This window comes from Rattus norvegicus, chromosome 8 (genome assembly GCF_036323735.1).
Source record: "Rattus norvegicus strain BN/NHsdMcwi chromosome 8, GRCr8, whole genome shotgun sequence".
NCBI classification, from domain to species: domain Eukaryota; kingdom Metazoa; phylum Chordata; class Mammalia; order Rodentia; family Muridae; genus Rattus; species Rattus norvegicus.
This window is the reverse complement of record NC_086026.1, coordinates 90,129,781-90,143,583: the sequence shown is the minus strand read 5'-3', so window position 1 is coordinate 90,143,583 and position 13,803 is coordinate 90,129,781. Positions and strand designations below refer to the sequence as shown.

At 42.8% G+C, this 13,803-nt stretch overlaps 1 protein-coding gene across 1 annotated transcript in view; it reads left to right on the top strand.

The window, feature by feature from the left end:
• Nucleotides 1-13,803, top strand: part of Impg1 (interphotoreceptor matrix proteoglycan 1) — a 146,083-nt gene that overhangs the window by 126,320 nt on the left and 5,960 nt on the right. The window contains exon 15 of the mRNA NM_023958.2: nucleotides 12,419-12,614. Within this exon, the coding sequence (NP_076448.2) occupies nucleotides 12,419-12,614 (196 nt within the window). The remainder of the gene's footprint in view (nucleotides 1-12,418; nucleotides 12,615-13,803) is intronic.

Sequence of the window (13,803 nt, the reverse complement as noted above, 5' to 3'; positions counted from 1 at the left end):
GTGTTTTTCAGTGCTAATGAAATGGCAGTTAGGTGAACCGGCCGTTCCTCATGAGGCTGTTGTCTGGAGGCGAGGAAGGTGGTTTAGCATGGCTTGATCTATGTGGGAAGCAGTTCCTGGAAGCAGCTTAAGCTGAACCAGGGCAATGAGTACCATGAGAGGAAAAGAAAACCAGGAACAGCTCTGAGAATCCCTACTGGAGCGGTGAGATTGTCAGCAAAGCAAGAGCAGGAGGTGCAGCCCCTGGGTCAAGTCCAGCACTTCCAAAAGGGGTGAGGGAGGTAGGAAGACATAGCCGGGGATGCCGTTGAGGGGATGCAACTGAGGTCATGTGAGGGGGTGGGTAACACTTGCCAAAGACAGACTAATGGTTTAGCCGGGGCAAAGGCTAGATTTCAGTGAGGTGAGGGAAAAATAGGAATATCAACATCCTCTCTCTCCACTGAAGCCGCCAGGGCACCCTCCCACAGTGAGTTTGAGACCAGCCTAAATTAAGAGAGACAACAACAACCCAAGGATCCTCACATGCATTCCAAGGGCCTACTACTCCACACTCAAGTCGGCATCTGACCTCCCACGTCCTCCAAAAGAGAAGCACTCCATTAGAACCCAGTCCATGGCCAACACTATTACAACTATGTTTGGCTTGCTGGTTCCCTTCTGAGAGCTCCCCGAACAAATGGATCTGTGATATAAAAGTATAAACCCGTACTAGAAGTTTCTGTGATTTATAAACTGAAAAACAGAATAAATCACAGTTTGTTCCGTATTCTGCCAGCATCTCTCGCCACAAGAGTCGTCTTTCATTTCGTGGGCTATGAAAACTCCTCAGAAGCACGTAAGGCTTTTATACAAGTTGGCTGTGCCGGTTGAAGATCTCAAGACTGCAAAACCACATATAACTTCTCCCCTTGAATTCCTAAGAAGCCGCCTTATACACAGGCAAACCTCAGGGCTGTCAAACGACAAATGTCGGAATTAATTACAGACTGCCATCCGAGAGGCTTTCAGCTAAAACGTGGATCAACGGAGTCACTCTCACAGTAGTGCAGTACTTGCCAGACTCCTGCTTAGTAGTCACCCGTGAGGAGGCAGATGTCACTCACCACAGAACAGACAATAAGACCTGTGGCAATCACAAGTACTAATTGATCTTATTTTTTATTCTTAATAAATATACGAAGTAGGCATAATCCCACACCCTTTATATTATTAGAGAAAATATGTGGAGGAAAAATAAGAAGAACTTGCCACAAAACGACCAGTTACTGTAGTAGCTGGAATTCAGGTCTGTGTGTATCTGTTGACTGTACCCTACTCTACGGAATTGACCCCGGTAAGGCCTTCTACTGACCACACTGCATCCTAAGTGAATTCTGCTAAAGTCTGCATTTCTCCAAATGAAATTTCGTATCGTATTCTGCCATAATTATAGAATGGGAAAAAAAGTGTTTACTCTCAGGAATTTCCCAATGTCACCTAATGTGCCCTACTATGAGAGGACTTGCCCCCTGTGCCCTTGACCCTGACTCATAGGGTCATATATGAGCCCCTTGCCTCCTGAGATAATTTTTCACTTAACTCTTCCCTGTTGGACCCACAACACTGTCTGAGCTGCCAGATGTATATTATCACACTTCATTTTCAATCTGTGCCTTCCGTTCCACACACCAGTCAACTCACCGTGCTTCCTAAAGACCTCCCTTTCCCCAGCCCCTGATGCAAGAAAGTCATAGAAGGTTGGTCAAGCCTGAAAAATGGGCTCTCCCTGCCTCCCCTGCCTCCCCTGCCTCACCTGCCTCGTAGGTTCTCCCAACCTCTCCTGCTTCCAAGGTCTCCCCCTACCATCCAGTAAGGCTGCACGGGTCCATGCTCTCTGCAGATACAGACTGCCTCACAGTGGCCTCAAGATGGGCCTGTGTGAGGAGGTAAGCGGCTGCACATCTCAGTTTTTCCTTCAGAGACTTAGCCACATTATTCACGACTAAGCTTTGACAGAGAAATAGAGTACCAGGACTCATTAATATCTCCTGGACTCAAGATCCTTTAGGCTTCATGATCATTAACACTAATTAATAAGGACTATCAGAATTACTTGTAAAAACGTATGGATCTGGAACCTTATATCATCCGACCTGGGTCTACTAATTTAAATATTCTGATTTTAAAGACTATTTTCTTTTGTCCCAAAAGTACTGAGGGCTGCGGTGATGGGCAAACCACAGGGCAGCGGACCCAGGAAAGGAAAAGATGGCCCGGGAGTGTGCGCCACATTCCAGAGCCTGGTCTCCGCTGAAATCCCGGAGCAGCGACAGCTCCATCAGCATCCCGGGAGCCGGTGCGCCGGTGCGAGCTCCTAGAGACCCTGCATCCCTCCACCTCTCCCCACCATGCCAAGCTAGTTTACAAGAAACAAAAAATCAATTTGGGCGCTTCAGTTTCTCTAGCTCTACTTCTCTACTTCTTTTGCTATTGAGCGCCATCTAGTGAGTACTGTATTTCATAGCTTTGAGGGGGAAAAAACGGCCCTGAACAGCCCCAGGTAAAGCCCTTCTTTTTCCTTTCTTTATTCTTGTTGTTGTTGCTGCTGCTGCTGCTGCTTTTAATTTTTCAATTAAAATATAATTACATCATTTCCTCTTACCTCTCCTCCCTGAATCTTTCCAACTCCTTCCACCTGCCCACTTGTTTCCTCTCAAAATAATGGCCTCTCTTTCTTTGTTATTGGTGTGTGTGCATACACGCCTAAATATATAAGTACAGTGTGTTTAGTCTAATTTGTATGTATATGATTTCAAGTATGACCATTGAGTACTAGACAACCGATTAGGGGTTCACCCTTGAGAGACTTTTTCCTCCACTCTCTACATTCCTTCATTGCTTGTGTTTTCTCTCTAAGGTTGGAACCCCCTTGAGACTTTCTCCTTCTACATTAGCATGCCTACTGGTGTTGTCCTTGTCAGGTCTTGTTTAACAGCCATACTGTTGAAGTGTCATGGGGGCAGCTTCCCTGTCACTTCTAGGAGACACGAGCTCAGAGTCTCTGGCTCTTACAATCTTACCACCCTCTCTTCAAGGATGTTTGCTGAAGCTTGGCTGCAGGAAGGGTGCTGTAGGTATATCCATTAAGAGCTGGGCACACCACTACCTAAAGACTATACATGGACTGACCCTGGACTCTGACCTCATAGGAAGCAATGAATATCCTAATAAGAGCACCAGTGGAAGGGGAAGCCCTGGGTCCTGCTAAGACTGAACCCCCAGTGAACTAGATTGTTGGGGGGAGGGCGGTAATGGGGGAAGGATGGGGAGGGGAACACCCACAAAGAAGGGGAGGGGGAGGGGGATGTTTGCCCAGAAACCGGGAAAGGGAATAACACTCGAAATGTATATAAGAAATACTCAAGTTAATAAAAAAAAAAAAAGAGCTGGGCACACTACAATCAGTCGTTCTCTGAATTTTGATCCATTGTAGATTTCTGTAATGGTCTCCATCTATCTGAGGAGATTTTCTTTAATGAAAGGTGAGAGCTAAAATAAGTGTATCTTTATACCCTTATCTGTATATATATAGAGATATTCTGAATGTACTTAGGAATTACACTGATTTAGTAAATTAGTAGTGGTAGGATCTGCTCTAAGATCCACGGCCTCGCTAGCTATGTGGAGTTGGCTAGGTTTCTAGTACAAGGAATGGTTTCTCCCTGTAAGCAGCCTTTGAGTCCGGTTAGAGAACTGTTGGTTACCACCAAGGTATTAACGCCGCTTTGGCGCCATTATGGGTATCCTGCCATGCTGGTTGTTCTGATTCCTGTAGAACTACCAGTTGCCTTTCTCCATGGAAGCTTACACAGAACCTTCTGGTAATATAAAACCTAGTCCTTAGGGAGGAGGTTTTCAGATCAGATCCAGTTTGGATCCTCCAAACACATAGTGTCTTCAGCCACAGGGATGACCTTCAACTTCTGGGAGGCAAGCGAGAGCAAGAGCAAGAGCCACGGCCTGTATCGTTTAGTGAGTCTCTTGGAATCCCCCAGCTAACAGCTAGAAAAGGAGTTTCTCATGCTTAGTATTGGGGTCTTTATTAGACAGTCTCTGGCTCTTGGAGGAAACATTGTAAGCCCAAGAAAAGGAACTTCATTTAGATTGATTGTGTGTGGGGTGTGTGTGTGTGTGTGTGTGTGTGTGTGTGTGTGTGTGTTAAGTAGGAAATCTTTAGTGTAAAGTTTCCCTCTTCCCCCCCTTTCCTTCTGTATTGGCCTCTCTTCCCCCACCCAAGTCAAAATCCCTCTCCTCTGGTGTAAGCATATTTTCCATATCCATTCCTGGACTTGCTTATAGCATGCATTCTGTATGCATTTCAAAGGTCCAGAGTTCTGCCCATTTCCCTAAAGAAGAGAATAATTGGATACAAGTAAAGGCTGACTTTATCCCAGCTGAAACCACACTCTTCATTGGGTCTGGCCCAAAAAGAGATGCTTTTCTCTCTATCCAGTGTGTGAGTGTCATGGTGACAGTGCAAGGTGCTGCTGTTATAAATGTTGGAGAGAGAGAGTAGTCAATGCCCAACCTACTAAATAAGCAATGAGGGTGTCCTGGAGGTGATGGGATGCAGTGGAAGACCTCTGGAGGCCTGGGTAGTGACAGTACTCAGAGGCCAGGGGCGGCAGGAAAATATTACTTCAAGATCTAAAGAACATGAACTCACTGGAGACCAGAAAAAGACTTGAAAAAGAGAGTGTTGGCCCACCAAGGGCCTGTAATCTTCATGAAGACACAAATTCCCTATACTTTTTAAAAATTGAAAGCCTTTGGGGAGTTTATTTATTTTATGTATGTGAATGTCTACTTATATGTACCTGCACCAATGTGGCATCCCTAGTGCCCATGGAAGTCAGAAGAAAGCTTTTGACCCCCCCTGAAACTAGAATAATGGATGTTGTGAGCCACAAGGTCCTGGAAGCTGAACTCAGGACCTCTGGAAGAGCAGCAAGTGCTTTTAACAGCTGACCCACCTCTCCAGCCCCAAGAACCTTAATCTTTTAATCTTGAACTAGAAAATGCTTCAAAGTGTTCAAGGCATCCGGGGACATTCAGGTGGTTTTACCTACCTGGTGGAAAGACAGGAGGTACCTTCCTCAGCAAGCAGGTTGGGAAAGCTCTTCAGGCCCTTTGAAATGCATACAAAACACATTATATAAGCGAGTCCAGGAAACTGATACAGAGAATGTGCTTACGCCAGAAAGCTCAGAAGATACACACAGCAGTGCACCCATTTCAAGCTGTGTTCATTGCTGTCATGGTGAACAGATGAAAAGAAATGGAGCCTTCGTGCTTCCTGTGAGAAATGTCCTGCCTCATGCCAGAGCTCGGCAGCGTTTTGAGCTTCTGCTTAGTTGGGACAACCTTTATTCAGCAGACATATTCATGAAAGCCTGGATCGGCTGGTAAGGGGAGGTGCTGATGTGGAGGGGCCGGGCTCCCACCCACTCTCAGCCTCTCTCAACTCCGAGGGCCTTGAAGCATGTGTCACAGAAACCCTGTAGTTGAACCACAGAATGTAGTCTAACACAGATGTGGAAATCTAAACGTTATAAATAGAAATGAGTGTTGACCTTGGTTTATACCTGATAACTGAATTATAAAAGTAGTACAGGGCCAGGCATAGTGGTTCACAGCCTATCTATATAAATATATATTACATATATAATATATATGATATTCTTCTCTGTGTCCTCCTACCCTCTCTTCCATGTATATGTGATATAGATATAGATATAGATATAGATGATATTGATATAGATATAGATATAGATATAGATATAGATATAGATATAGATATAGATATAGATATAGATATAGATATGAAAGGCTGTTGCAAGTATTAACAAAAATGTGTATTAAAAGTGCTTGGCATGGTGCTAAACACAATGACTCTTGACAATGTGAGTTTCTGCCCCTGAGGTGGCTAGAGGCTCTGGATCGTAATCCTGGGGGGCATTTCAAGAATGATGGCATGAGTGTCCTCTGCCTATGGTGAGAATCCACATGGGATGTCAAACACTAGCTCAAATCCTCCAGGTACCTTGATGAATCTGAACCCCATCAGCTGCTAATTCAACTGACACTCTCACATCACTAATGCCAGGTATCCTAGGCTGAGAGATTATCATATTTGCTCTGCAGAAGAACCATCTACGCTGGCTAAAGACAGAATATTAAGTCATTCTGCCATCGAGGAATTACACTAAGTCCCAGAGAATAGGCAGAACCATGCTAGCATCTGTTGACAGTGGTGGCTCTTCTTGTCAAACTCCTTTCTGGAGCCAACAGAGAAGCAATCTGAGAAACCAGGCTTGGTGGCATTCAGAGGCTGAAGCAAGATGACTGTGACATGTCTGAGGCCAATCTAAGCTACACAGTGAGCTATGGTGCAGCCTCTCTACACTGTGAGACCTTCCTCAAAGAGAAAAGAATCTATTTAAAAGAGATTTAAGAAAATTTAAAACGCTAATGCAATTATGGAGCAGTCAGTCTATAAAGCAACTTGTGAGAACTTTGCTCCCTCAACTCTACATACAATGAGATTATGACTTAAAAATATTTCCCTGTAAAATGCCATCTCTTTTATCTTTGTAGTCTGCTGTTGACCTCAGGCCTCCTTGCCCTCTTTTAAAGCCATGGGGACAATATAAAGACAATAAATTTTAGGTTGTTGCTACACTATTTACAGATAATTATCATCAGCTAGTTTGGTAGCAAAGAGTAGAACAGCCATACCAATTTTTTTTCCTGCAAATGTCCACAGTTGAGTTAAGGAAGAGACAAACTATTGTATGGCGTATCTATGAATTAGGAATGAATCCATCATTCTAAAGAGAAAGCTCTCTGGGGTATAACAAAGAAAGACAATGATAAGGTGGATTTTGCTTCAGAAAGCTCTTCGAGGCCATTGAAATGGCTCAGTGGACAAGGTGTTTGCCGCCCATCCTACAGACAAGCATTTGATCTCCAGAACTTACATGGCAGAAGGAGAGGATTCCCAAAGGTTATCCTCCACACATGTGTGATGTTACACACACACACACATACACACACACAGACACAGACACACACACACACACACACACACACGCTGAAAAATTAAGAACAAAGTGAGTTCTACTGAATTTTCATTTGTCAAGAGGCTAATCTTTTCTACCTATCTGTGGCTTTTCCTCCCCACGGTCAACCTGATTGACAGCCTTTGAAATTGCAGATGTGCTTATCTGTATGTGTATATGAATAAGACCATCTTTTACAGTACCCAGAAACAAAATTTCCTTTTTAAGATTTTATTTTTATTTTACTTATGTGTACATATGTATGTAAGTATGGGTTTGTACAATACCCTCAGATGCCAGGAGACACTCAATTCCCTGGAACCAAAATTTGAAGTAATATGAGCCCCCCTAATGTGGTTCTGGGAATCGAACTCTGGTCTTCTGAAAGAGCAGTATTTACTCTTAACCAGAGCCCTCTCTCCAGCCCTGAGGAATAATGCTTTGAAGATAATGCAATGGAAGGGAGCTGTGAGAACTGCTTCTTAAATTAGTCTTGTAAGCATGGCCTCTTCTGTAGTGAGACTAATTAACTGTGATTGCCAGCATCTGCCATATTAGCAAACATCCCACAGCTCTGCCTTGGGGCTGTGACTTCCCTGGATCATGTCACACAGTCCACAAGGTGACAGAATTGAGAACCTGTTAGAGAAGCTGCGTGCACACACACATGCTCTTAGCAACACCCAGAATCTTGGCTTCTTCGTTTGCTAAGAGACCCAGTCAGTTTACAAGGCCTCTAACATACCCTCTATCTTCAAAATTCTAAGTTGTAGATGTTCTGTATGAGTAGAAAATTTAAATGTATACTTTCTTAGGATTTCTATTGCTGCACTGAAACACTGTGATCAAAGCAAGTTGTGGAGAAAAGGGTTTGTTTGACTTACACAGCCACAGCACTGTTCAGTACTGAAAGAAGTCAGAACAAGAATTCCAACAGGGCAGGAACCTAGAGGCAACAGGTGATGACGACACCATGGAGAGACGTTGCTTACTGGCTTCCTCTTCATGACTTGTTCAGCCTGCTTTTTTATAGAACCCAGAACCACCAGCCCAGGGATGGCACCACTGGACCCTCCCACATTAACCACTAATTTTAAAATGCTGTGCAGCTGGATCTCTTGGAGGCTTTTTCTTAATCAAGGTTCCCTCCCCTCAGATGACTTTAGCTTGTGTCAAGTTGACATAAAACATACAGCACAGATATGAGTTAGTCATTCTTACTGCTGAAAGTTTTGAAAGGCCATGTTGATATTTGTCGAATAAACGGATGTTATCTTAGTACCTAGGATGATGTATACTGCAAACAACACCTGAGCGTGGTGACATAAAGACTCTTTCCTTCTCTGTTGACTGGTCCTGAATAAACAACACGAGGATTCCAACTAATTTATAAAATGGTTTCATTTATTCCTCACATCTGATTCAGGACTTCCCATTTGGCTAAAGTCATTGCCCCAAACACTGCCTATGTATTGTAGAACTTAAACTATACCTGGCAAAACAAAAGGAAATTATGGTAAAAATAGAAACACTTATTTAATAGGCACATTCTTTGAATATTTTATTGTATTCTAAATATAGTTTTTACTTTATTGTTATTATTTATTGTTAATAATACAAAATATGAATACTTGTTATATTATTATTTTAAATAGAGTTTTGCTATTGGCCTCAGAGGGGAAACATTTTGTTTATTTGTTTGTTTGTTTGTGTCAGTTTTCCAAGTTAAGTATCTATGACTGAGAAGGAAGTGGAGCCTCCAATGCCCCCCACCACACACACACACCCCAAACATGCACACACATACACACATACACAGACACTCACACACACCACACATACACACACACACACACACACACACACACACACACACACACCACTTCTGTTTTCAAGTACACACTAGTTGCTGACTTTTGTGATTTGCCAAAGTGTGTCCTGGATGTCAGTGGGAATCTGAGTTATTGCCTCACCAGTGACACAATTCCTTAACATGCTAGCCTTGCCAACATGAGAGGGGGAAGCTACAGAGAAATTGAACCTGGCACAAAGAAGTAATCTTTAGTAATCTTGCTGGGAGGCCCAAACCATCCTTTTAAGGATATTGCCTCAAAAAAACCAAAACAAAACACTGGGTTGGTCACATCCATCTCCCTGGCTCAGAGCCTCCCACCATGAGAGGGAGCCTGACAGGAACAGGGAGAATAGAGGGTACCTGTTTCCTGCCCATCTGCATGGCTTCCTAGCTCTTCTGGCTGGTCAGAGGAGCTAGCCAGAGTAGACATATCCTAGTAATGAGCCCACGAGATTTAAAAGAAAAAATAGAAAGAGGTGGTACTGAAGGTTAAAAGAGAACAGAGAAAGAAAACAGAGGATCTATTATGTTTCTTTTGTAGGATGGACGTTTTCTAGTTCCTGTTTTATTATCTTTCTTTTTTTAAGATAGGGGTCTCAGTGCATTGCCCAAGCAGGTCTCCAAAGCCATAGTTTGGGCAGACCTCACAAGTGGCTAGAAGTACAGACACATGCCACTATCTCCCTGTTTTATTTTATGTTGACATACAATAATTGTACAGATTTATTAGATACGTTGTAGTGGCTCAGCATATGTATATATTTAGTTCTCAAGACAATCAATATATCCATAATTACTTATGGATAAAAATTTAATATAAAAATATCATTTACTTATAATGAGAAATATTCCAAATATTCTCATCTAGCTGCTTTGAGAGACCAAATGCATTATTATTAATCATTGTCACAGTACTGTGTATTAGGACACTTAGAATTTCTCCTCTCATCTGGCCACAGCTCAGCACTTGTGAACCAATCTCCATTCAGTGCTCCCAGAACCTGGGACTCATTGTTCTGCTTTCAAAAGCAATGTTTTTAACCCTGTGTGTGACAGGGACCATGCAATGTTTGTCCTTCTGTGTTCCCATACTGTCCCCAAAGTTAGGTTATGTGTTACAAATGAAAGGATTTCTTTGATTTGTGGGATATTTTAGATATTTACTTTTACCTTAGAGAAAGAAAGATTGTCTGTGTGTGTGTGTGTGTGTGAGAGAGAGAGAGAGAGAGAGAGAGAGAGAGAGAGAGAGAGAGAGAGAATGAACATATTGCAAGACAGAGCAGAGTGCAGGTACCCACAAATTCACAAAAGCTGCCTGATCTCCTGGAGCTATAGTTAGAGGTGATTATGACCCACCCAGCGATGGAAAATGATCTCTGGTCTTCTGCAAAACTAGTATGTGCTCTTAAGTGCTGAATCAACTCACCAACCAAATTTCTTGGTTTTACATCTGAATAGTATTCCGTGTGTGTGTGTGTGTGTGTGTGTGTGTGTGTGTGTGTGTGAACTGTTTTATCCAACAGTTAGTGTCACTCAGGTTGTTCTCATCGTGAATAGTACTGCAGTAAATGTGGAAGTGCAGATGTCTCTGCAATGTACTGATTTTATTTTCTTTGAGCAGTGTCTTAGTGAAGAGACACTGACCAAAACAAGCTTATAAAAGAAAGCATTTAACTGAGGTCTTGCTTAGAGTTTCAGGGTTAGTCCAGTCTCATCATGGCAGAGAATAAGGCAACATACAGGCAGACATAGTGCTGGGAATGTAGCTGAAAGCTTCACATTGCAATCTGTAGGCAGCAGGCAGAAAGAGAGTCACTGGGAAACCCACCCTAGCAACATGGTTCCTCTGACAAGGCCACACCTACTCCAACAAGGCCACACCTACTCCAACAAGGCCACACCCACTCCAACAAGGCCACACCTCCTAATCCTTCTAATCCTTTCAAATGCATGCACTCCCTGGTGACTAATCATTCAAATATATGAGCCTGTGAGGGCCATTCTTATTCAAACCACCATAGGTATATACTCAATAGTGGTATTGCTGGATCGTTGGTGGTTCTATTTTTAATTGGATGCCTCCAACATTCTCTTCTCCATAATGACTGCATAAATTTACATTCTCATCAATAGTCACATAGCATTCTTTAAACTTATTTAGCCAGCATGTCTCTTTTTAGTATAAAGCATATCAAATTCTGCTGAATCAGAGTTCTATAAATGTTCCCACCAGGGAAATATTGGCCCAGTGGGTTTCTGAAGTCATCATAATACTTAAATACATACAGGTTCTAATTCCAAATATTCTGAAGCACATTTCTGATCATAGTCTTTCCTTGGGCAAAATCCTCTGTGGACCCTTTTGCTTGAAATATGCAAATCCCTGTGGTTACTGAGGTGGCAATGATAAAGTGGTGTCTGGTTGTTGTTGTTGTTTTAAGTCAAAATATCTCAATGTGGCATTCAGAAATTATGTTAATATGCCTTCTCTGTCTCAACTCTGATCTTTTCCATGCATTCTTCTGTTCCTTGCTGGCTGGATCTTTCCTGCTTTCTCTTTTCCCCTCTATGCCTCTGCCCTGCTGCTGTCTTTGATATAACATCTGTCCCCATCTTAAACATATAAGAGAAGCAAATTTAATTTTTATAACACTTTATTTATATGTATGTATACTGTAGGTGTGTATGCTGGGGCTCATGCAGAGGTCAGAACTGACAACCTATGAGAGTCAGTTCTCCCCTCCTATCATGTGCATCCAGGGACTCAGTCTTGAGCTATTGGGCTTCATGGTTGATACTGTGACTCACTGAGTCACCTCACTGGATCTCATTTTAAAACCATTCCTGCTATGTTGACTTGGCTCCAGATTCATCTTTAGTTCAAACTCATGGTGGTCTACAAATTGGAACTCATATGTAGAATTAACTATGATTTTTTGGGATTTCAGGAAAGAGTGGTTTTACACATGGCTGCCTAACCTGGGCCTATGTACATAATAGACCCAGTAATATGATTAAAAAGGAAACCCTTTCGATGCAGAAAGGACAGTAATCCAATGGCTATATGTTTGACACTTTGGTGTGGGCTCACTGTCAGTTCTGTATGAGCAAGCCCAAGGTGATGGGGCTGGTGTGCTCCCAGACTAAGCATCCTGAGTTGCTCTAGATTTACAATTCCCTCCTGAAGGCATCTGTCTGAACAAGGCCTGCAGATGACTTTGCTGTGCTCCAAAGTCTGTGCATAATTACAGTTGGAGCTAAATATATTACTGTCCTGGTCTAGATTCGTTTATCAAAGATACAAAGTGTGTTTCTCATTTCCCTCCAACCTAACCAGTTCAGTAGAGCCCACTCCAAAACTTGGGTGACGGCAGATACATTTGCTGTCTTACTTTTGACTGCTGCTGTCACACTGTTCAGATGCCCAAGCATTCATCAGTTTCTGCCCGGTCTCTTGCAGCTGATCAGGCAGATCCCTGCAAATTCCTAGACTGTGGCAAATTCGCCCAGTGTATAAAGAATGAGTTGACAGAGGAAGCAGAGTGTCGCTGCAGACAGGGACATGAGAGCCACGGGACCCTGGAATACCAGGAACTGAACCTCTGTCCTCCTGGAAAGACTTGTGAAGCCAGTCAAGGACAAGCAACCCCATGCAGGTAGGTCAAGTATGTAGACTGCAGCCCCAAGAAGAATCCATCGTTCATACGCTGAGAAAGCTACAATCTGGATAAATTCATGTGTTTCTATAGACACCAATCAGAAGTGTTATTTTGGATATTGTAAGTTAAATTATGTATAAAACAGGCAGGGGGATATGTTGATACAGGACTCTGCTTGCCAAGAGCTTCTTTAAGGTGCCCTCACCATTAAGGGTAAATATATTGTAATGCACACAAGTGATATTTGGGAAGTCAGAATGATATAGTCACACTGTTGTGCATGTTGTTAGTGAGTGTCAAAAAAAGAATCTTTTTTGTAGATGAAGGAAATTGTATGCTGCTGGTAGAGCTGGCTGGAGCAGGAGACTCTGGGACCCTCGTGAAAACCTGCTCCGCTCACCTTTCTCTACCCTACATATAACCAGATACCATATACAGATCAGGGCTCAAGTACAGCAGGGTTAGCACTGCAAGGGTCACACTTGGGAATCTTGTGCAAGGCTTTCCTTAGTATTTGTTCTTGTCCCAAAGAAAAGCAAAAAAGACTTGAGTAGTTTTACTACCTTCAACAACTCTGTGTGTGTGAGTGTGTGTGTGTGTGTGTGTGTGTGTGTGTAATATGGGCCATTCTGTTTGCAAGAACAACTGCATCATTCATCATAAGAAAACTAACAGATAGAGAAAGTCAGCATGCTTTTTAGCTCATCCCATTGCCTGTTCTCTCAGTGTCTTTATTTATGTAGAGTTAACTTGTAAGAACTTTCTAAGAAAACATGAAACCAAATGGACTTGTTTTATAGACAGCTCACTCTCTTACACACTCTCTCTCTCTCTCTCTCTCTCTCTCTCTCTCTCTCTCTCTCTGTGTGTGTGTGTGTGTGTCTCTGTCTCTTTCTGTCTCTCTGTATCTCTCCTCTCTCTCCTCTCTTCTCTCTCTCTCTTTCTCTCTCTCTCTCTCTCTCTCTCTCTCTCTCTCTCTGTGTATGTCTATGTATGTGTATGTATGTAGGTAGGTAGATATACATGGTACCAAATGTGTTTAAAGGTCAGAGATCAACCTTAGGTGTCATTCCTTACCTCTGTCCTAGCTTGAGACAGAGTCTCTTGTTTACTGTTGCACATGCCAGGCTAGCTTAACACAAGCTTCCATGGCAACTGTTTCACTTTCTATCTCACCAGAGCAGCC